The 25207-nt window shown below is 37.6% G+C and overlaps 1 protein-coding gene across 3 annotated transcripts in view; it reads right to left on the bottom strand.

Moving 5' to 3' along the window:
• CNTN3 (contactin 3) overlaps positions 1-25207 on the bottom strand; it is a 352529-nt gene that overhangs the window by 234251 nt on the left and 93071 nt on the right. For all 3 annotated transcript variants that reach the window (XM_040492151.1, XM_040492152.1, XM_040492153.1), the window contains exon 2: positions 24532-24666. In XM_040492151.1, coding sequence (XP_040348085.1) covers positions 24532-24586 — 55 coding nt within the window. In that variant the 5' untranslated portion in view covers positions 24587-24666. The remainder of the gene's footprint in view (positions 1-24531; positions 24667-25207) is intronic.

The raw sequence follows: 25207 nt of genomic DNA, 5'->3' as shown, positions 1-25207 counted from the left end.
TAATCCTTTGCTCTATCCCCAACTCCTATAACATGGGAGATATTCCCTATCAATCTGTTGAATAAATAAGATGAATGAAGGAATTCTCACAATAACTCTCTATAAAGCAGATACTTTTTATTTTTTTAAATTTTATTTGTTTTTGAGAGAGAGAGAGAGTATGTGTGGGCGTGTGTGTGTGTGTGTGTGTGTGTGTGTGTGTGTGTGTATGAACAGGGAGGGGCAGAGTGAGAGAGGGAGACACAGAATCTGAAGCAGGCTCCAGGCTCTGAGCTGTCAGCACTGAGCCCGCTATGGGGCTCGAACCCAAGAACCATGACCTGAGCTGAAGTTGGACACTTAACTGACTGGGCCACTGAGGTGTCCCTAAGGCAGATGCTTTTTTTATAGCTAGTGATTGACAAAGCTGAGATTTTAATTTCAGAGATTATGTTCTCACCTTATAGTTGTTTGGTCTCTCCAGCAGAAAATGAGGCACAGGGTGATTAGACAACCTAACCGTGGCAACACAGGTTTGTTTTGTTTTGTTTTGTCTTGTTTTGTTTTGTGAGAGACTGTGATCAGACCCTAGTGCTCATGTTCTGGGTGCGCTTCCCTTCCCAGTAAACCACACAGTTCTAAATATGGTCAAAGACAAAAACGAACCATCAGCTTGCTTTTTCAACTTCAATATTTTCTGCTAACACTGGGGCTCCCAGCCTGTGAGGTGCACACCCACCATTTCTGAAATTTAAGGCTCCTAAAGGCTTTTTAGACCATTAGCAGGCATTTGAAAGCTTCCTAAAATGTAAGTACAAATTCATAATCAAACATGACAGGTCAGTCCATGTTTCATACTCTGAAAAGAGACAAAGGCCACTCAGTCTTGCTTCACCAGAATGAAACCAGTGATGAGAGCTGCTTGGGATATAATGTAGTCTCTTGGCAGCAATATAAACTTAAAAGGAATAGGTTCTGAAGTCTTTGCTCATCTAAAAGAAATTATCCCACATTTTCTTCAAAAATGAATTTTGATCCTCAAAAGGACAGAACCTTGACAATTCACATGGATATTCATAACCAGCAAAAAGAAGCTTGGCTGAGAACAGAAGGAAGCCTCCTGCCTGGCTAAATGGATTCGATGTAACATTTAGATTGATGCTAAACTTTACTTTTTGTGACAGGAGCATTTTTTTGATATGCTAGCCTAGCTCCAAAGCTCCATGTTAAGTTTACAGCCTAAAATAAAGGGCATATAACATTTCCGAACAGGACTAATCAGTCCAAAAGCCCAATCACGAGGTGTTTTTTCCCCAAATACCCACAGGCTACTTGAAGTAACTACCTTTGAATGTAAGTACCAGCTTTATAAGTTCCTAAGGTAATGTCACCTAAAAGATCAAACTGCAGCCAATCAATTCTAATAGTCATACTCCATACAGTTTTTATGAAGACTGACATAGAGAAATAGACAAAGGATCCAGGCAGTTGGATTACTTTTACTAAAAGAAATGAAATTCCTAAAAGACCACAATGTTATCTCTGAAATTCCTATAGAAAAAAGGAAAACATATCCTATTTTCCCTCACTTATTTATATCATATTTACATGATGCAAAAACAGAAAGATCTTTAGAAATGAAGAGGGTCAATCCCAAAAGGGAGCTAGAGTGAGGCCTACTATTTAAAGCAGAATTTAAGACAAGGAGCTAGAAAGGAATAGTCCCAATGTACTTACAAGGCACCCATACCAAACAGAATGAGCTCTAGCCTGGGTCAGAGAAAGTAAAAATTATAGGTCACCAATGAAATGAGATCTTGGTCCTACTATTCTACAGGAAAAAAAACAAATAAAAGATGGAAACATTTTATAGTAGTGGGGCATTATCTTTTTTTTTTTTTTTTTTTTTTTTTTTTGGCATTGGTGAATTAAAGCTAGAAAATGCCAACCAAACAGAAATGACAAAAATAAAATTCCATTTATATTCCCAAGTCAAGGGAGGATACAGAATCCAATCTTAATATAATTCATTTCTTTAACAAATATTTGAATGCCTAACCCATGCAGCATGTCAAAAACTAGCTGTGGCACAATGGTGGTTGTCTACTCAACATCTCTTACCTATTCTATTTCCTTGCCTTCAGAATCTGCCTTTCATCAGAGATACAGAAAGCACCAGATAAATTACGTACCCTGAACTCTTGGTAGTTCTTGACTGGAGAGCTGGGCAGACAAGGAAGATTGGGCTATGTATGAGACCAGTAACAGCCAAAGAGGGGTACATATGTTTGCAAGGTTGGCCACAACAAAGTACCACAACCTTGGTTGTTTAAACAACAGAAATTTACTGTCTCATAGTTCTGCAGGCTAGAAATTTCAAGTCAAGGCATGGGCAGGACTGGCTCCTTCTGAGGGCCATGAGGGACGATTCTGTTTCAAGCCTGTCACCTGGGCTTATAGATGGCTGTCTTCTCCCTCTGTCCCTTCAGGTCATTTTCCCTTTATGGGTCCAAATTTTCCCTTTTTCGAAAGATACCAGTCATAACAGATTAGGGCCTACCTTAATAACCTCATCTTAACTAATCCCATCTGCAATGACCCTATGTCCAAATAAAGTCATGTTCTGGGGACATCGACACACAAATTTTGAGGGGGACATAATTCGACCTTATAACAAAAGATAAGGGACAATCTGCTAAAAACTTTTAGGAAAGAGTCTCTATCCTGATTTTGAGGAAAACAAAATGAAACAAAGAAACAAAAATGAAAGAAATGCTGACCTTGCTTCCTTTCCTTTTTGATATGGAAATTGTGAGGAAGGATGTAATGCTGGGAATCCCTATGGCCATCTAGACACCATGAGAGGAAGTATACATATACCACAGAAAAGCTAATCCAGAGCCCTCACATCGCTGAGTTCCTGAACCGAAATGAATTGCCTAAGTCCAAACATCGAATGTTAGAAAAACAAACCTCGAAAGGGTTTTTGTCATGTGCAGCTGAATGTACTATGACCGACATGCTAGAAAAAAAGGGAAACACCAATACAGTAGAGTTATGATGAAAACGAAAAAGGAAAAGCTTACCAGGAATAACTAATTTATCCATTTCCCACATCTGGAAATGTTATCAAGCAATTAAATTACAAGAAAAAGGCTGGAGTATGGCAGACAGACACCTGGAGTATGAGAGCATAGGAGAGACGAATATAAAGCAATAAAATTATTTAATTTGCTAAATTAATGGTTTACTAAATTATTTTCACAATTTGTATTTCACATTTTGTCCATAAACAGAAATGAAGAAACTGCATGGGAAGCAGTGTTCAATATTAGAGAATTAAAAACTGAAAAGGACTGTTTAAGCTTTATAGGTGCTAGAAATAAATGTTCAATAAAAAAATTCTCTGTGGAGTGGCAGAACTATTTCAAAACATGACAAAACTTTAGCAAAAACCACATTTTTCTCTCATTGCAACTGGTCTAAAAAACCCAGAAGAACGTCCATACTCATTAACATATATGTACATTCTGGTCATGTTGAAGGTTAAGATATCTGGATTTCAGAATTTTCATATTCTAAAATATTTCACATCCATCACATACTTTGATGAAAGTTATGATCTATTTCACTGGATTAATATTCAATTTGTATTATAGTTGAGTAAAAAAAGAGAATGTGGGATTATTTGGAGGGTGCCTAACATTTTACTTTGATACTTTTAGGCCAGCGCCTATATTTGATATCTGTGTTTCTGATATTTGCCAATGAAGGAAAAGAACTGTCTACTTTCGAAATGGAAAGAGTATTCGTGCTCCCAAGAAGCACAAATGACAAGAGGGCCCTCCCTAAATTGTCTGAACTGCTAAATGAAATAGTTAACCAATTTCCTGGTATACTAAATGTTTTCATAATGCTTTATGGCTTTGTTTCTTTAAATTTATGTTTTGTTTCTTTTTTTCAATATATGAAGTTTATTGTCAAATTGATTTCCATACAATATGTTTTGTTTCCATATGAGTGTCACTTATAGTGCTTTAGAACCTTCCTGACATCCTTCCATAATCCTCAATCCATAGTTTTACTGTCCTCGCTAGATGGTTTAATGGCAACTCTACCTGACAAACAAAAAGTTCAGTGCTACTGTTAGATGATGCAGTGTACAATGTGCACAATACATCCAGGAGTGTACGATCCATGGCTCATTTGTCTGAAAAGAAAAACACTTATATCCCCACTTTCTATTATACCAATTTTCATGGACCATCTCTGACATATGCAAATACACAAGGTTCTCGCCAATCACACTGAATTGAAGACTTCATTAATCAACTCCTTTAAAAACATTTTTTAGCATCCTTCCCTCAAAGGTTTTAATAGAGATTATTATATTTGTAGTTTCTATTCTTTACCAAAAAGATTGGGTCAAGGCTTTATGGGACTCAGGCATGATTCCCTTCATGTATTTGAGAATGTTCAAACTGAACTCCAGTTCAAGGCTGTTGTTTCTATGAAAAAAATAACTATACAATAAAGAATTTCTATCATAAATCAGTTGTAATGGAGAAGCTATTAAGAAGTAATACTAGCTGGTGATTGCTTTCTGTGGTATTTTTGCAGTGTAATCTCATTTATTAGACTAGAGCATAATCGTTTCTGGCCTATACCTCGGTAAGCAGAAGCTAGCTGAGTGTTTGCAAATGTTTGTGTATATCCTGCTTTTTTCTTTCTAGACCACAAAGGGATATTAAGCTGCGTTGTGCAGTAGTTATAGAGATGCAGGGAAACAGGACAGAGGAAGACCATTGCCAAAACTGTGTCTGGAACTATGGGGTCGAGGTGGGGAGAATCTCAGTGCTGCCTCCATCTGAATAATTAAATAATTTCTCAAATTTACTCATAATTTTTCATTTACCCACAACTAAATTTTATTTTTCATCATGATTTATTGTAGACACAGCATGTGTGTATACATACTCATACATATAACTGATAAAAAAAATCTCCTGAAAGAATAGTGATCTTTACTTCATTCTAGATCATAACATGTTTTTCAATGCTATTTTATCGCATCTGCTTTAAAATATTTTCCTTTTTTTGTTAATGCCAGACATAAGCTTCCATATTAAGCTCATCACCTATCCCTGGGATTTTGATAACAATTTGATAACCCCTGGTCTAGAATCATGCCTCTCTTGCCATCAAGGTCCCAGATTATTTATTTGGCGGGGGGAATTGTTATGATTGCAAGCTATTTAATTTCCTTCATTTAGTAATGAATCCAACTTTGCCAATGAAGGAAATGAACTGTCTACTTTCAAAATGGAAAGAGTATTTGTGGTCCCAAGATGTAAAAATGACAAGAGGGCCTTCCCTAAATCTTGTGAACTGCTAAATCCTCTGTAGTCTTGCAAAGGGGAGCAAAAACTATTATGCTTTGCTGGTAACCTTGGCAAATAACACGTATTTTACGTTATTTTGAAAAACACCGCTTCTTAGTTCTGTATAATATGGAGCAAAATCCCTCATTACATACACTGATTAAACACATGCACAGTCTCAAACATCAACATCTGAAGGTAAAACAGACACTGATCACCACGCTCTGTACTAGACACTTTGCATCTACGGAGTCACCGAATTCTAACTGAGTATTAAATGCTCTGGGTAAAGAAAAAAAATTAAACTCATTTTTATGTTATGCTTTCCTTAATAACTGACACAAAATATAAATGATCCTCAGGGCTGCAGAGGATGAGTTAAAATGAACGCTCTCTATACATTTTTGGTGCCATGATCCTAGAGAAGCATTTGGCGATATGTATGAAAAGACACAGTTATGCAGGAAGTGTAAAGAAAATCACTCAATTCCTTCATTCATTTTTACTCAGTATCGCCACTTAGTAACCTTTCTCCATTCAGAATTCTTAGCACGATTTCTGTGTACTTTATTCATCATGATATCCCTATCCTCCTATATATTGCCTTGACTTGTTTTTCACTCGCATTTCCCTCATCCCAGTTTTTAAACTTTGGAAAACACTGAATATATTCAACACACATTTCTACCTCCTAATCATGCCAATCATATTGTACTTGATAACTCGGTGTCAGAATAGAAACATGTGTGTGTTTATGCTTCTTTGCAAATTGTTTTAATTTACAAAATGTTAATGCTGATCAAATAAAAAAGGACTTTGGCATTCTCAAGATAATTCTAAGCAAACACCCTATCTCCTATGGGAATGTGTGTGTCCAACTGCAATAATTCACCATATAAAAATACACATTCATATATTAAGCGAATGACTGCATCTATGACTCTTAAAAAATATCCTCTCATCATTAGGTGGCTATTTCTGTTTGAGAAATTTGCAGGATGTTGGCCACCTACAATTCATTCACTCTCTCCTGAATACTGAAAATACTGATACTACACAAGAGTAGCTTTAGCAAAACCACACATACAGAGCACTTCTAAAAGCAATACTCTACCAGTCATCTCGTATATAACTTCTGAGTGCTGAAGCAAAGCCCCATTTCTGGATTTCAATGACTTATTTGAATGTAACAGCTGCCTAGGCTATGAAAATTAAAAAAAAAAAAAAGTTGAGCTTTTGATGGGCTGCTTCATTACTCAGATTTCTAAAGAAGTTGCTTAAAGGGGGCGCCTGCGTGGCTCAGTCAGTTAAGCATCTGACTTCGGCTCAAGTCGTGATCTCACAGTTTGGGAGTTTGAGCCCCATGTAGATGTCCGTGGTGACAGCTCGGAGCCTGGAACCTGCCTTGGATTCTATGTCTCCCTGTCTCTCTCTCTCTCTCTCTCTCTCTGCCCCTCCCTCACCCTTGCTCTGTCTCCCTCAAAAATAAATAATAAACATTAAAAACATTAAAAAAAAAAAGAAGTTGTTTAAAGTTACTTTCAAGAGAGGCCAGCATTTGTACACATTTTACTTACCCATGAAATGACTCCCTTTGCAAAATATCCTCAGGTCCAGGATAAATCGTTTAAGTGAACCATGAATTTACTTCACATAACTGACACACAACTCTTACTTTCTTCCTTTTGTCTAAATCTCCTAAGGTTAGGATGCAATGCTCAGATTTGAATCTGTCACCTGTTGGCTGCCTGTGCATGCTGCACACTTCTGTATCTTCAGATACTCAGAACGGGAGGCTTACTTAGAAAACACACTTGCTTTTCAGAGAGGGCCTGAACAAGATTGTCTTTCGAGGACTTTTCAAATTTGAGATTCGTTACTTATATGAAATGTATAGATGCAACTCATTACATATATTTGGGGATTTTGGTTTACAGACCTATACACAGGTGGTTCCTGGGCCAAATCTACCCTGCAACATTATTAAACTCAGATCTTAAAATGTTCAGGAACACACACACACACACACACACACACACAAACACTTCCCTGAAATAGCCTCATTTAAAAGTCCAAAAGTATTAGGTATAATGTCAAATTTAACCTTAAGAAAAAAAATCAGAGCTTCTTCCCATGGCAATCCCAAACTGCACTACCACACAAAGCAGCATTCTGTCTTCCCAGAAGGCAGCCCCACGGGGAGTAAGACATATCAGGTTGTTAGCAAGGAATTCACCCATAATTGTTTACCAACTAAATTATCTTGAATTGATTTACACAATTCTTCTTCCTGGAATGCTTTGCCTCCTATCCTTCAAGACAGAGAGTCTCTTTTGATACTCCAGTCAAAATTAATCCCACTTTATCAGAAATTCAATTTGGTGCATTGGATTATAACTCTCCCAAAGCATCTGTGTAATTAGTATTTTGTGCACAGGTTGTCTCCTTTTTTTCTGAACCTGTGCCCTTTTTTATTCTCTAACAGCACATTGCTAAATACTTTGCACATGATAACATAAGTCCTTGATAAAAAAAAATCTTAAAAAAATGTATTTATGCTTTAGGACAGAGGTCGATAAACTATGCCCATAGGCCAAATTCGACTGCCATCTGTTTTTGTATGGCCCACAAATCAAAAGAGTAATATTTCATGACACATGAAAATTATATGAAATTCAAGTCTGTGTCCATCAATAAAGTTTTATTGGAAGACAGCCATGCTCACTCATTTATGTACTGTCTATGGCTGCTTTCACATTATAACAGCACAATAGTTATGACAGAGACCATATGGTACACAAAGCCCAAAATATTTACTACCTGAATATTGCACAAGAAAGTTTGCCAACACCTGCTTCAGGAAGGAATATGTTTAACTGGGGGGGTGGGGCTGGGGGAGACAGTGACTTTGCATAGAGACAGACATGTTTTTTTTCTCCTTCAATACTACCATCTACCTTTTTCGGCAAAACATTTAAGCTTTCTGAGCCACTGAGTTATGGGAATGATATCAATATTATAGGGTTTTTGATGCAAAGATAAGCAATATTTTAAATGCAGCAGCAGTACAGTAAATGGAATTTGATATTATTGCCCATTTTTGCTTAGCCCTTGCATCAAACTTTTAATTAATCTGACTGAGGAACAATAATTTATGAGAACTTAGTCTAATAAATGGCTTCACTCATTAGAGCGTCCTATCTACAAGGCATGAAAAATGGAATGGAATTGTCCTTATCTCCATGGTAGTTTTGAACACTGCCCCCTGTGTTCACTTATCGGGTTTGAGCAAATAACGGCAAGTATTATGTCTAAGACAAAAGGTCCTTATTAATCTATGTGGGGTGGTAACTCCAAAGAATATGGAAAAAAAAAGAAATTTTTATAACACCTACTACATCAGTTCTCACGGAGAGACAACTCTCTAACAGGTATTTACCCTCTTTTCTGTGTTCAAATAATTACCCACCAAAGTAGTATCAATGGGAAACTTAACAAAATAACCAGCAAAGGGCTTTCAAAAACCCCAGGAGGCAATAAAAAAGCATTAGTTCCTTTTATACTGTCATTAGCTGAATGTTTATTTTCTCTCTTCTCCCATAATAGGAATAATGTCCACAGCACCGAGTATTTTATATTTGCTTTGCTGTGTAATCAAGCAAAAAGAAAAAAAAAGGCATTTGTGGCATTGTATATGCTACAGTAAATATCATTCCTTAACTGAAAGATGCATGGGTACTCAGAAACCCATGTAGTACATTGGTTAACAGCCTCTTCTTCATAATTATCCACATACATATATTCTGTATATGACCTCTTCGTGTATTTTTTATACATATGTCTGAGTTTATTTGTCATTCATATTTGTACACACACTCACAGCATGAGAATGAAAAGCTCTGTTTTCTATTCAAAAAGTCATGGAAGGTGGGGTGCCAAGGTGGCTCACTCAGTGAAGCATTCGACGTCAGCCCAGGTCGTGATCTCACAGTTTGCAGATTCGAGCCCCACATCGGGCTTTGTGCTGACGGCTCAGAGCACGGAGCCTGCTTCAGATTCTGTGTCTCCCTCTCTCTCTGTTCCTCCCCGTCTCGTGCTCTGTCTCTCTCTGTCTCTCAAAAATCAATAAACGTTAAAAAAGTTTTTTTTAATTACAGAAAGTATTTTAAAAACCTATAAAACAACACTTGTTAATGAAAACCTTATATGGAAATGAAAAATCCAGGAGTTCTGCTTCGAAAACTTAAGGCTGATATGAAAACACTTGCAGATTGCTATCTGCCTTGAAAACTCCCTGGGGGGCGTATACAGACTGCCCTCTCTGCTGCATACGTTCTAAGAACAAGAGGGCATAGGAAATGCTGCCATTAATAATCCGCAACAGGGAAATACTACCCCCAGTATTCATATATTCTTTGAATATTACTTGAAACTTAGTAGGGCTGCATGTCAACGGGCAATGCCAAACAATGTCAGAAGGGCAGCCTGTGACCCCAGACTAGCCTGGGTTCTTTAAGTCCAGCCAAGGGCAACCTTGATCACCCTTCTTGCTTGTAGGACTGAAAGAGCAAATAATGTTCACATGCTTGTAAGAAACCATGAATACGTCACAAGAGCCAATGTAAACAGTGGTGTTCACGTTTCACTCTCTCAGACCAGCAGATCCTATAATGCTGTCCACGTAAAAAACTGAATCGAGTAACAGGTTCAGAGACTATGGATTCATGAGTCACCACACCGTCACACACCACCGCAACTGGTCCTTGAGGTTTCTTTCCTAACCACCTTCCACAAACAGATGATGAGCCTTTGATCACTATGCAGTAAGTCCAGGAAAAGAGCAGTTTCTTCTGTGCAAGAGACTCCCAAGGTCACACATCCCGAGCTGGGGCTCAGGCCTACCTGAATGAATAGAGAGCATGCTCCGTTCCTTTTTTTTCCAACTGTCCTTTTAGTTAAAAGGAACAAATTGCCTCCTGTTTAAGTGACAGGTGGGAATATTAGTTTTGTCTCCAGCAGTCCCCAAAATAAGAAAAGTAAGCCCAGATAATACAAAGAGAAAGTCGTAAGTCAAATACCAACAGAAGAGCTGCCAAACAGAAGGTGGAAGAGGAAGCATTTTGGTAAATCTAATGGCCTGCTGGCAGTACGGGGAGTTTTTGTCTTTTTTTTTTTTTTCCAACATTAAGTTTGTTGTTTTTCTTCTTTTTAATCAATAAATATCCACAACATAGCATGACCAAGATGTACACTGTTTTACACTCAGTAGGTATTTTTCAAAACAGACTGTTGTGTAAACACTTCACTAGTGCTAGTTTTTTTTATATTTATTTATTTTTGAGAGAGGGAGACAGAGAGCGTGAGTGGGTGAATGGCAAAGAGAGAGGAAGAGAATAAATCAGAAGCAGGCTTATGCTGACAACAGAGGGCCTGATGTCGGGCTTGAGCTCAAAAACTGAGAGATCATGACCGGAGTTGAATTCAGACACTCAGCCAGCTGAGCCACCCAGGTGCCCCTCATCATCGCTAGTGTCTTCATCTTAACCATGTAACATGAATTTTATGAGTAGTAGTATTGGAAGGACATACAGTTTCACAACTGAATTTGTAGTGCAATGGCAGTTATTATTGGTTCCATTTGTTGCATCAGTGATTTGATTAACGATAAAAAATTAATATAAAGGTTGCTCAATCATTTTCATTTATATGGTTGTGTACAGATGGACAAATGAATTCTAACATCTCATCCATTTCTGTAAGTCATATGCCTCCTTGTGTTTACTGACACTGCTTAAAGAAATTAATGTGGTGTTCCTTGTGGGCATTGGGAGTTGACCTTATGGAAAAAGAAAAAAATACCGGCAATCAGTGGACAATTCGCAAAATGGGCCAAGCCTCTTCTTGCCATGGTGGCTGGCAAATAAAAACTCCAAAATCTGTTCAATTATGTCATACTGCTTTAAAACTATGAAAGTCATATCACAAAACATAAAATAACTATCTCCTCCCAAAGTTTCTTCAAATTATATGCACAGATATACGTTAAGATGCATACATAATTTGATTGTTCCTTACTGCATATTGTTCTCATCAAGTACTTTGAAATTTACAGTATCTCTATCTAAAATAGCATCCGATGTTGCATATCTAATCATGGAGTTCTGTCATCTGACATTGTCTGAACTGAAAGTGTCAGCTGATGTTCAAAGGAAGCAACATGCAGAAGTGAACGTAAATTTTATCTGCAGATCTCATTCATGAGGGATAAAAAAAGCACATGACAAGCCAGGGCTCACTGACAAAACAAGAACAAAGAGCCTTATTTCTCAAACTAAAATATTCTGCAGTTTTTTAGTTAGGGTTTTGCTTTGAAAGCAATACGGATGCAAACTGGTCCCTGTGAATGGACATTTTTTGTCCAAGTTTTGAATTTACACAAGTAGGGACAGGGTTGGGATGTGGGTAAGGCTTGGAAAGAATGCATGGTCAATGGAAGGTTGCCCTGGAAAGTGAGGGAAGGGATCCTCAAGGAATATCCTTGCAGGCTTTTTCACTGCTGGAGTGTCTCAAAGACATAGCATGCAAAAAGAAAAGTTTTAAAACTTGGAGGAAACAAAAGATAGAAAATGTGGGGGAACTGGACACTATATAGTTGATGTGAGAATTATAGGAAAACATGTTAAAAAAAACCAAAACCTCGCACAGTGCCTGCCAATAAGGACAGCCAAGTAGCTGTGGTCCATATTTTTATGCAAGCTCAAAGACACGGACTGGCAACTGGTAATAGTGAGGAAATAGTCTATTTCCACACTGATGAGTATTTCCATCTAATCAAACTCACATAATGATTAGCAAGATGGTACAAATATAGTATAAAGGAAATGCACATCAGCGTAAGGACCCAATCTCCCAAACACTCAGCAGTAGGTAAGATGAATCAGCAAGTTACTTGAAGCAATAAACATTAGTACGTGTTCACAATTCATTCCAGGAAAACAATGTACAGTTTTGTTTTGTTTTGTTTACGTGTTTATTTTGAGAGACAGCATGCACGCACGTGAGAGTGGGGGAAGGGCAGAGAGAGATAGAGACAATCTCAACGTGGGGTTGAAACCTATAGAGACAGACGTATAACTGACTGAACCACCCAGGCACCCCAGCAATGCAGTTTTTAAGAAGGAAAGACAAAAGAAATAAATACAGAAGCCAGGACTACGACTTACCAATTATCAATCCCATTGAATAACAAATGGGATTCTGATCCCCTAGGCCACTTGGCACACTAAGGCAATTCCTGCACAGGTAATACTAATTAAGTCTGAAGTTTTTTGACTCAGGAACAGCTCTGTATTCAAAGAACCACTTTGCTTTCGGTAGCCCAACCTCCCTGGGACACTTCAGTTTCTGTCCATTCTCTTAAGGCTATTCACCTTAAGCGTAGCTGGAGAAAATGGCAAATGCATGTAAACGGTTTTAATAGGCAACTCATTCCGATGTGTACCTGGGCTGTCACGTCTTCCAAACACTGATCAGTATCAATATTCTCCCTTACCCAGTATCAAGGAGAAACCATTTGGTTCTTTTCTCTGAAAGGATCTACAATACACCATACTCAAAAAAGGCTTACTGCAGGTGAAAGCTTCACAGGGGAAAATTCAGACAATCTAGATCAAGAACCCACTGGACCAGTAATTGGTCATGTGACTGGGGATAAGGGCCCCAAATGTTCTAATCCACACTGTTCTCTTTTACAAGATGGGCATAGCCTGGAATATATGAGTGTGTGTGCAAAAATACATGTATGTGTATGTATGCAAATAAATCCATTTTATCAAAGATTACTGTTATCAATGTCTTTTCTTCCTTCTTGCCAAGTATTTCTTCCTTAAAGGTTTGCGCTCCGGTAATTCAGGGCTTCCTGTTCACAAGAAAAAGCAGCTTTTCCGCAGGTTCCATCTCCTTCCACCTCCTTTTTTCCTGAAATAACTCCTCAGTTTCCACCTTACCCTGTTGACTTGAAAGTCCTTCCACAGCTGTGTTCTGTCTTTCCTTACTCCTCACACTTGCCCTTGGGGTTGGTCTGACTCTCCATCCATCATCCTTAGACAGTTTCACCAGTTGCTATCACAATCAACACCCCTCACCATCTGAATCTCCTGCTGGGATACCACGTGCCCACACCTCCCCCACCCCCACACACTGGGATCTCATCTTGTGACTTGCAGCTCATACCACCCTGACAATCTTTGAGCATCTCAAAACTCAGTAAGTTCAAAACACATCCAAATCCCTGACTCCTTCTGTGTTTATTATTTCTTTTAAGTGTCTCATTAACTTCCCACTCAATTTGGAAACCTCGAGAGTCCCCTTCCACTGTCTTTTCTCTTTCACCAGGTAGAACTATCCAATTGTTCATCATACCCTTTCAATTCTGACTGTAATTTCTCTCATCTCTAGTCTTCACTTTGTGCTTCCAACTACCCTGGTTTGGGTATGAGTTATCTCTCACTTCATGTACTACAATAACCCACAGGCAGATCTTTCCTTTTTGTTTTTCTTCCTTCCAATATATCCTACAAACATCCTTTGGAGACACTGGTCTTACAGCAAAGCTAAAATGGTATCATTTCTTGCTTAACAATTTCTACCCCAACCTCATTTTTTCCCTACCACTTCTCAATTGTGCTAAGGGCACAGACTCTACATCTAATTTATAATGGAAATACGACTATACTTGATAATGTATTCTATAAGTGAAATTTGCTAAGGGAGTAGAACTTCAATGTTCTCACACACAAAAAAATGAGACATAAAATTTACATTGTCTAGAAATAAACAGGAAATTGAAAGAGGTGAAATTAATTTTAATCACATTTTATATATAGCCCAATATTATCAAATATTATTTCAACATTTCAATCAATATAAATATTGTTAATAGGATATCATCTATTCTTTTTTTCAAAATATGTCTTTGAAATCCAGTATTTCACACTTAAATCTTAGTTTGGGGCACCTGGGTGGCTCAGTTGGTTAAGCGTCCGACGTTTGGTTTCGTCTCAGGTCATGATCTCAGGGTTCATGGGTTCAAGCCCCACACTGGGCTCTGTGCTAACAGTGAGGAGCTTCCTTGGGATTCTCTCTCTCCCCCTCTCTGTGCCCCTCCACCCCAATCTCTCTCTCAAAATAAATAAACAAAAACTTACAAAAAAAAAACAAATCTCAGTTTGGATTAGCCATAATTCAAGTGCCCAATAGCTGCACGTGACTCTGCACAGCATGGCATAGATCTATAGAAACACGGCTTGGGTTTGAAATGTGGCTACACTTAAAAATGGAATGTGACTTTAGGCAAGGTAGTAATCTCTCTGTACCTTGGTTTCCTTCTATAAAGTAATAAGATTTGTAATAATACCTAGCTCAAAGGGTCACTGCAATAATTAAATACAAACAGACTGCTTAAGCTGGGGTTGACACACAAGAACACTTCAATATACATTGATTGTCATTATTATCAAAGCTATTACATACTTGCCATGTATGACCGGGATCCAATTCTATGTTACACTTTTCTCCAGACTTAAACAATCTTTCCTACCCGTTATGGGCTGAATGTTTGTGTCCTCCCCAAAATTCGTATGTTGAAGCCCTATTCCTCGATATGATAGGGCCTTGGGAGGTAATGAAGATTACATTACCATGTAATGGTATGTAATCTTGAAGCCATGAGGACAGGGCACTCATGATAAGATTAGTGTCCTTATAAGAAGAGACCAGAGAGCTTAATCTCTCCATCTCCCTACCATGTAAGGACCTAGCAAGAAGATAGCTGTCAGCAAACTAGGAAGAGTGAGCTCACCAGCAGTGGATCAACTGGCACCTTGCCCGTGGATGTCCCAGCCTGCAGAATTATGAGAAATACATTTCTGTTGTTTAAGTCACCCAATCTATGCTGTTTCAACATACTAAGTTAGACATTGCCCCATTCTCTTACATCATGTCCAACTGTAACATAATGGTTATATCCATGGGCTGTGGAGTAAGGGCTGTCTTCCAGACTGGTTTTCAAATGCCAGCTCAAACCCTTGTTAGGTATGTGAATTTTAGAAAATTCCTTAACTTGTCAGAGCCATTGGTCCCTCATTCATAAAATAGTGATAACAATAGTACTAGGCGCAGAGGTTGCTGAAGGAATTAAACGATATAATCCACTCAAGCCCTTAGCTCAATGCTTGGTACAATGTGCTCAATGCATGTTCATTCTAAATATTATTATTTTAAGATCCATCTCAAACAGTCTTCCCCATGAATATTTTTCCTTCTTCGTTTCTCTAAGTTCTCTCTTAGAACTTCCATTCCAGTCTCTTTTTCCAGCACTTTTCTTAAATAGGGTCTTAAATCTTTAGCATTTTTCTTCTCTCACTGTTTACATGTGCCTCCTTTCCTTCCTAGAGGCAATAACCCAATCCATCTTACCTTCCTCTATACCACTTATCACAATGCCTTACACAAAACACTCAGGAAATGCCCGCTAAATGGCCGTTCAAAAAGATAACCTGGGCTGCAAGGTGTGGGATGTGCCAGAGAAAGGAAGGGAAAGAAGGCAAAGAGATGAGTAGCAAGGCCAGGGTGATAGTTCGGGTGAAAGATTATAAAGACAGGGGTTGACCATGAAAAACTGTACTGGAAATGGTGAAAATTAGGAAGAATGACAAGGAAGTGTAATTCAGGGGCACCCTCTATCATAGCATAGAAACTGCCTTCTCTTTGCTTATAGATATATTTGTAAGATAAATATTTCTGACCAGAATATCAAGATTTTCCCTTTGTTGTGCCTTGTATAAATGCATGCATGTACATGTGTATGTTTGTGTATGCATGTGTTTGTTTTATACTCAAAGTTCACCATCATTCATGAGTTAAGACTGTACTCCTACATAGGAGCCCAAACCATCTAGCTCTGCTCATATACCTCATGCAAAGACAAAATACGCACAAGGGTACTTAAAAACACTTTTATGTGATGAGTACTTTAAGACAGTTTATCACTTAGGCAACAGTCAATTAAATTGGTTAGCACTGCATTTCTAGGAGTCAGTGAACTAATCAACAGATGCATTTGAGACAACAGCCACTTTAAGAGCTAAATAAAATTGTGGGTTTTATTTAATCTTATGTGTTTACTGAACTCTAATAGCATTTCCAATACACATTATTTTTTAAGTCCCCCAAACTCTTTCTTACTCACCATCAAGCTTACAAAAATCCAATAGGTGGAATTATCAATGATCATGGTTATAAGAACAAAATACACCAACAATGCCTGCCTTGTTTTTCTCCAGATTTTCACATTCATACTCTGATAGACTGTCAAGATGTAAATGGGATAAATGAAAAGCAATTCAAGATTTAGGGTGCTGCAATTGAGAGGGATGATTTGAAATAAGTTTATCGGTGAAAACAGGGAGGATGTCAAGATTTATAAGCAGAGATCAGCAACATCTCCATTTCACCAGTATCAGTGCCATCAAATCATACTACACTGCACACAAACACAGCAGAAGAAATGGCAGTCATTTGAGATTATGGCAACAGTTTACTTGAAGTGCCACATCCAACACCAAACACGTTTTCTCAGTGATTACAAGCGTGGCATCATTAAACCAAATGAAAAATATTCCAGGGGGGACTTAACAAGTTTATTTTGCTTTTAAAGCTTTCCTTAACCACGATTGGGATGAAAGACTGGCACAGAAAGTGATTCACAGTAAGGTGACAAAGAACAGGATGGCATGTTTGATTGGGGCACATGAAGACATTGTATCCTTTACCCACAAACTATTGGAGAGCGTATGATTTTCAAACGCAGCCCAAACGTATGGCTGTTGTTTGTTGTTTGTAGATGCTGTCCATTACTAAATCTGTACTGTTAAAGGAAGCCAAGGCTCATGTTTAGTGATCATATATTTCATCATAATTACAGTATCAACAGTTTTTAAGAAATTATTTAATCAGGGCGCCTGGATAGCTTAGTTGGTTAAACATCCAACTGTCGATTTTGGCTCAGGTCATGACCCCAGGGTCATGGGATCAAGCCCCATATCAGGCTCTGCACTGAGCATGGAGCCTGCTTAAGATTTTCTCTCTCTCCCTCTGCCCCTCTCCCCAGCTCATGAGCTCTTTCTCTAAAATAAAAAAAATAAATAAAAATCAATTATTTAATCAAGATGATCTAAATCATCTCATAAAGCATGATCTATGTTCTCAGTTATAACAGATTTTGGGATGCAATGAGAAACATATGCTATCTTCATAGGTCTTGGAAGAGGCAAACGAAGTTCAGGGGTTAATGTAGCTCTGCAGAATAAAGACTGGGCCAGGTTGGGGAGGGCACATGTGTTGGAGGAGGGCATTTACTGCTTTTTATGCTGTTTAAGCCAGGGTGGGGCCATGGAAGTATAGAATCACTGAACAGCTGGTTCTTTCTGCTATGTTTGATCTGTATGCATAGAATCAGCTTTTCCCTCAGGCTTTTTTTTGGTCCCCCCCCCCCGCCCCCACCAGTGATTGCAGGATGGCCACCTGCGGCAATCAGGATTTCAGGATTCCTCACTTGGACACACTAGGATATACGGCACCTTCCACAAAGTGCGAACATAAAATCTTATGGTAAAAAAACTGCCATGAGCTCAGTAGCTTAGGCCAATCATTGGGGCAAATGAGACAGGTCCATCTTGGAGCTTTGCAGGGTATCAATCTCTTCCAAGTCTCATGGCTGTTTCATGATTGCAGAACAGAGTAGACGTTGGAGACACTACCACAATATCCATGAAAAGAAGGTCAAGGACACCTGAAGATCATCCTCTCTTCTCAGATTAATGGCTACTTACTTTCACAACTCATTTCTAGGTATTACACAGTATTAGTAGATCCCAATGTATTGGTTGTTCACTAAAATTTTAAAATAACAATTTGATGAAATAAGAATAACTTCGAACTTTTACAGAAATACGGTATTTTCCATGGTGGTGTTTTAACTAGGCATCAACAAGAATTTTAGTTATCTAAGGAAATTTCTCTTTCCAAAAGACATATTTACTTAGCTAGTTCCACTAGGAAATTAAAACTAAAACCACAACAGAATATAGACTGTGAAGTCTAGAATTTCCAAATGCATTCATTAAGGACTTGTCTACATTCACCAAGCCACGACACTTGAAATCTGAACTCAACCTACAAAGGATTCAGTATTTGTAGGCAATACACTCTCAGGAAGTATTTACAACTTTTCATACGAAATCAACAAATCCCAATTCCTTAATTCATTTGGTTTCCTGTTGGGCTAGTTACATGGTAAAAACAGTTGCAAAATGGTCAGGTTTCTATTTCATAAATGTCTAGAGTTGTGCTGTCGAAAATAATATAATGGAAACCACACATATTTTAAATTTCCTAGGAGCCACATTTGGAAAGGTTAAAAGAAACAAGTGAAATTTTAATATTTTTACTTTATGAAATATATCTAAAATATTATCATCTCAACCTCTAATCAATATAAAATTACTGAGATGTTTTTAAATCTTAAAAGTTTTGGTACCAAGTCTAGGAAAACTCGTGTGCCCATTTTGTGCTTACAGTACATCTCAATATGAACTAGTCACATGTGGCTAGTGGCTTCCACATTGGACAGTGAACATCTAGAGTTTCTCCTATAGTTAAGCAATTAACTAATAAGTAATTCAGTAGTGAGACAACAATCTCCTTGAGCTCTTGAGGATTCCTACTCCACGGCCTATACCCTGACTTTATTCCAGAAAATAAATTATTGAAATAGTAAATACTAGTGATTAGGGGACTACACTTTGGTTTCAAAGACAATAAAAATCTTGATATAACCACACAGATTAGGAAAGTTACTTAAAAACTTAGAGACTGTTCTCCTTGTCTCTAAGATAGAAATAATATCTATCTCATTGTATTTTTGTAAATTAGATGAGCTAAGTAAAGCACCTCAATGAATGAGGTTCCATTTATTAATATTGTTAGTATTACTGGGGTGCCTGGGTGGCTCAGTCAGTTAAGCATTGGACTTTGGCTCAGGTCATGATCTTGTGGTTTGTGAGTTTGAGCCCTGGGCTGACAGCTCAGAGACTGGAGCCTGCTTCAGATTCTGTGTTCACCCCCTCTCTCTCTCTGCCCTTCCCCCTCCTGCTCTTTGTCTCTCTCTTTGTCAAAAATAAAAATAAAAAATTAAAAAATTGTTAGTATTATTAACTTTGCTGTCATTACTATTTTTTCTTCACCCTCATGTTCCTTCCTTTTCTGGCTTCTTCTCAAAATGCTGGAGGCTTCTTTTTTGTCTCTCGTTTCTACTTAGGTCTCTGGCTCTTAAACATTTTTGACAGCAACTCAGTAAGAGATATATGTAACATCAGGACTCAACACACATATATTAAAAGGAAGGCACCAGGAGGACTGGGGTATTGTTGGTTTTGTTTCACTGCTGTATTCCAAATGCCTGGAAGTGTTCAGCAGAATATATTTACTGAATGACCAGTGCATGCTGATATATTCTACTCCATCCCTTTTTAATTCTAATTTACCTACTTTAATAAAAAACAGTGGTCATGATCCATTACACTGACTTTTTTTACCCACTTTTTAGTGGAAAACTGTTACCTGTGCTTTGGGCTGGGTCTTCATTCCTTCCATGAGGCACACTTCTGGATATGGACAGAGATAATTTGCTCTAAACACAAGGTGACAGAGAGCCTTCGAGTCCATCCTTGACTCATCGTTTTCTCTCATACCCACATCTATTTTGCGAGCAAATCTTTATGATTCTACCTCCAAAATACACCCAAAATTTGACCAGCTGCTATCAGCCTGGAGTCACTCACCATCACCCCTTGCCTGATTATTACATTAACTTCTAACTCTGCTCCTCTACAATTAATCCACAACACAGCATCCAGCAAGGTCCTTTTAAAAGATAAGTCAGATCACATCATTTCTCTGCTCAAACATTCTGTGTCTACTAGGGGGCATTTAGGGCAAAAGCTCTAAATATTGTCATTTACTCATTCTCAGCCATTGCTTTATTTTCTGCTGCATCCATTGCCACAGGGCCCCTTGGCTCTCACTTACCGCTTCTCTCTTGGCCCAACCATGCCAGCTTTCCCGTTGTTTCTAGAACACTCAGCTTGTCATATGTTAGAACCTTTGCATGGCCTATTAACTCTGCCTGGAGCTTTCTTCTCTAAATATCTACAAGGTCAACTTGTTCACCTTTATGTCTTTGTTCAAATGTCACCTTCTCGAGGAGGACTGATCTTATTCAAAATGGCAACCCACATCTCAATCTCCCACACTCACAATATTTTGCTTTTCTTCCCCAGTGCACTAGCATCTTCTAATTCAATGCCATTTTCCCTGTCACATGCCAGAATGTAAGCACCAAGGACAAAGAGCTCTGTCCATTTTCCTCACTGAAAACAATATGGGTTGAATAAACAGATGCCAAAAAAGTATTTCTTTAAGAATGAATGAAGCCTATGGGCACCTGGGTGGCTAAGTCCATTACACATCTTGCCTCTTGATTTTAGCTCAGGTCATGATCTCACAGTTCCAGAGATTGAGCGTCATGTAGGGCTCTGCGCAGAGAGCCTTCTTGGGGTTCTCTTTCTCTCTTTTCTGTCTCTGCACCTATCCCACTTATGTGAGCTCCCCCCACACATACTTCTCTCTCTCAAAATAAATAAATAAATTTTAAAAAAAGAATGAATGAAGCTTAGTGGTTTTTTTTTTTTTTGAAGAAAATCAATCAAATTTATTCTAGAATGAAAGTCCTGGCTAGAAATTACTTTTGCCTCTTTGTTGTGGGGGAAACATGCAGAGATAAAACAATAGAAGGAAATGAAAAACTGCACAAAATAATGGATAATGAAAAGCTGAAGTATGAGAAGACAGCAAACACGTATTATAAAGCATTTGCTGCATTTATTGGATTTATCATTGGCTACATACTACTCTAAGTAAGCAAATTTGCACAGTGGGTTTTTACTTGCCATTGTTATGAGGTAGCCCCTAAATCATGAACAGATTTTTAACTTTAAAACATAGACGATGACCCATACTGGTTAGCAGAATATCACACTCACAAACCAATCTTTTAAAGTAAGCTTTATATAGATCCTAGAGGAGTACTAAAGTAGGTAAAGTATTATATACAATCAACAGTCTTTAGAAAATTGGTAAGAGCCCAATTCTTCTCCATAATTATAAAGATGATCAATTCTTTAAATAACACTCTGCATAAATTTATCATATATCAATTGATATAATTCTTCCTTAAAAATCCTTAAAGCTTTTTATTTTTATTTAATTTTCTTAGGTGTATTTACTTTGAGAGAGAGAGAGGGAGAAGGAGATATCAGGGGAGGAGCAGAAAGAGAGAAAGAGAATCACAAGTAGGCTTCACACGGTCAGCATGGAGCCTAACGTGGGATTTGAACTCGCAAACCGTGAGATGATGATCTGAGTTGAAATCCAGAGTCAGACACAACTGACCGAGCCACCCAGGTGCCTCCCTCTTAAAATTTTTTTTATCAACAAACTTTTATCAATATAAAAACTTTTTTATCCAGAGAATCAAGTTGACCTTTAACTTGTTTTATGAAGTCCTAAGATTTTAGCAAAACAGACACTGCTTTTTCTATAAATTTGCAAAAACAAAATTTCTAAAACATTTCTCAAACATGCTGAAACAATACACACAACCTGAACACTATATAAAATTATAACTTAACATTTTACACCACTGATAAACTGATCTCATTTTATGTTGCTACACTTTCACTTTCTGAGCGTATCTTCTTCTTTTCAATTATTTGGAAAATTAATTGGAAATTAATTGGAAAATTGGGAAATTGGAATAAAACTGGAAAATTTCAAAAAATTGGAAAATGTCGGGGTTGCCCTATGAAAGTTGCTATGGTGAATAATAATATTGCTGTAGTACAATCTCTTTCAATTTGGTCCCTCTACAACAATAGGACTCAAATTTGAAACTGTGTAAATGAAGAAAAGAATTAAAGAAAAAAATATTTTAGTCTGGATATCTGTGTTGATCTTTCTCGAATGATCACTTGAAAAGGCAGAAATCGGGGCGCCTGGGTGGCGCAGTCGGTTAAGCGTCCGACTTCAGCCAGGTCACGATCTCGCGTGTCAGTGAGTTCGAGCCCCGCGTCAGGCTCTGGGCTGATGGCTCGGAGCCTGGAGCCTGTTTCCGATTCTGTGTCTCCCTCTCTCTCTGCCCCTCCCCCGTTCATGCTCTGTCTCTCTCTGTCCCAAAAATAAATAAAAAAAGTTGAAAAAAAATTTAGAAAAGGCAGAAATCTGTAAACGGTTGGTCCTTTGTTCTTCAATGCAGATTAGTAGCAGTCAAAGAAAGTGATTTGGAAGCAAGATTGAGGGGCACCTGGGGGGCTCAGTCGGTTAAGAATCTGACTCTTGATTACAGCTCAGGTCAAGATCTCACATTTCGTGAGATGGAGCCCTTATCTGGCTTCTCGCTGACAGTGTGGAGCCTGCTTGGGATTCTCTTTCCCTCTCTCTCTGCTCCACCCATGCTCCTGCTCTCTCTTAATAAATAAACAAGTTTTAAAAACGAAACAAAACAAAAAAGCAAGACTGAGACATTAAAAAGGAACACCCACTTTGAAAAACCAAAAACTTTACTTTAAAAGGTAGAGGTTTTAATTTATAATCTCTGATTTATGAACTTTTTTTGCCATAGATTTTCATTTAAATATTTGAAGAATGTTTTAAGTCTGACATGAGAGCTCAAGACTTGCATGTCTTCAAGTAACACGTGTTTTATTTGACAATGCATTTGGGGTGCCTGGGTGGCTCAGTCGGTTGAGCGTCCAACTTCAACTTAGGTCATGATCTCACAGTCTGTGAGTTCAAGCCCGGCATCAGGCTCTGTGCTGACAGCTCAGAGCCTGGAACCTGCTTCAGATTCTGTGTCTCCCTCTCTCTCTGACCCTCCCCTGCTCATGCTCTCTCTCTGTCTCAAAGATAAATAAAAACATTAAAACAAAAACCAAAAACAATGCATTTGGCCTCATTCCACACCAATTTGTCTTCTTAGAAAGGAAAAATGACAGCCTGCTTTTTTAATTAGTTTCTTTAGGTATCATAAAGAAACTGTGTTTAGGTAGAAAATCGGTTGTCTTCTCAGGAGATGGGTGCTGAGCTTTTTAGGGGTAAGAGGTGATGGCCCCTGTAACTTATTTTCAGATGGGTTAGCCAAATAAATAAAGGAAACACATACACACACACACACACACACACACACACACACACACACACTTATACACATATGCACAGAATACATTAAAATGGCACAATATTCAAATATGGAAAATATAAATGGTGCATATGTGTGTATTCATTACACTATTCCTTCAACTTCGTAGGTGCTGGTTAGCACCTTTATAGGTGCAAAGAAGGAAAATGATAAAAGAAACAAAAAAAAAAAACTAATTGTGGTATATATACCACTCTATTTTAAAAAATCCTTCTCTAACTTTGCCACTCCTCTAGAAAATAAAAAAAAAAAGGAAAGGTCAAATAATTTACAGTAGATACTTTTGTATGATAGATACGAGATTATCCGTTTTTGTACTTTGTTCTAGATTTTAAATTTCCCCAAAATTAAAAAAAAATAGCTTATGTTAATTTTTGATCCCTAAAATAAGTTATTTGCTAAAGTAAAAATCATATTGTTTTTAAGATTAGATATGAAAATGCTGGCGTTTAAAACTTATTTTCTCCTTTGTATATGAGAGATTACAAATTTTAGCTCCTTTTGCGAAAAAAGTCATGAATTAACATTCTCAAATTCTGATTAGCTCTTCAATCATACTACTATAGTAGGTCTATATTCTTAGGTGTCATTATATTTGCTATGGGGATAAAATGTCTTGCAAAAACGGGGGGTATGGAAAGAGAATCCAATTTTCAGAAGGAATGAAAATTTTCCTTCTGGGAAAAATATTTGTTTTCTTTGCTACTGGTCGAGTATTATTTCAACATTTAAAACTTATTTAACATAGGACTCAAGTAGAGTTCCAACCTCAATTTAGAAAATACAGCTTATTGTTACCTCCTAGGCAGCCAATGAATGAAAGCAGGATCAAGTGTTTCCATGACAACATCATCTTTAATTGCCAAAAGCAAGAGTAACTCTTGTCCAGTCTCTGATGAACAGAATGCTTTGTCTTCAGGTAAATCCTTTAATCTGTAAAATATATGTACAAAGAAGTTAGGCTTAAAAAAAACCATACTGCTTTTAAAAATAGATTTTCTTCTTTTCGTAAAACTATATTCATCACGGTCACTCAAAATTCTGAAATGAACTGAATCTGTTTTGATACAAAAGAGATGAAGTGTAGAGACTTTAAAAACACTTTATATAATGGATATGCAGATAGAAGCAGCTTCACAGAATTATAGATGTTCACAATACTAAAATATTAAATATTAACATAATAAATATTACAACTTTTGATAGATAATAATTAGAACAAATAACATATTACCCTAAAATTCTAACTTTTCTCATTTTCTCTAATGATAACATTTTGGTGAAACTAAGAGTCAAATCAGCAAACATCTTAAAGCACCATTTGCAGTGTCTCTAAATCCCTAATAAGATATATAAATTATAAATAGCATTATCAATACTCAAATTAAGCCTGTTTTTCAGATACAATTGCAGAAATCCCCTAATTACATATGCTACATAAAACAGATCCAAAAATGTGAACGGTGGAAATTGT

The sequence above is a fragment of the Herpailurus yagouaroundi genome, unplaced genomic scaffold (genome assembly GCF_014898765.1).
Source record: "Herpailurus yagouaroundi ecotype Mexico unplaced genomic scaffold, PumYag 183, whole genome shotgun sequence".
NCBI lineage: Eukaryota > Metazoa > Chordata > Mammalia > Carnivora > Felidae > Herpailurus > Herpailurus yagouaroundi.
Note: the sequence above shows the minus strand (reverse complement) of the source record. Positions and strands in the feature narration are given on the sequence as shown.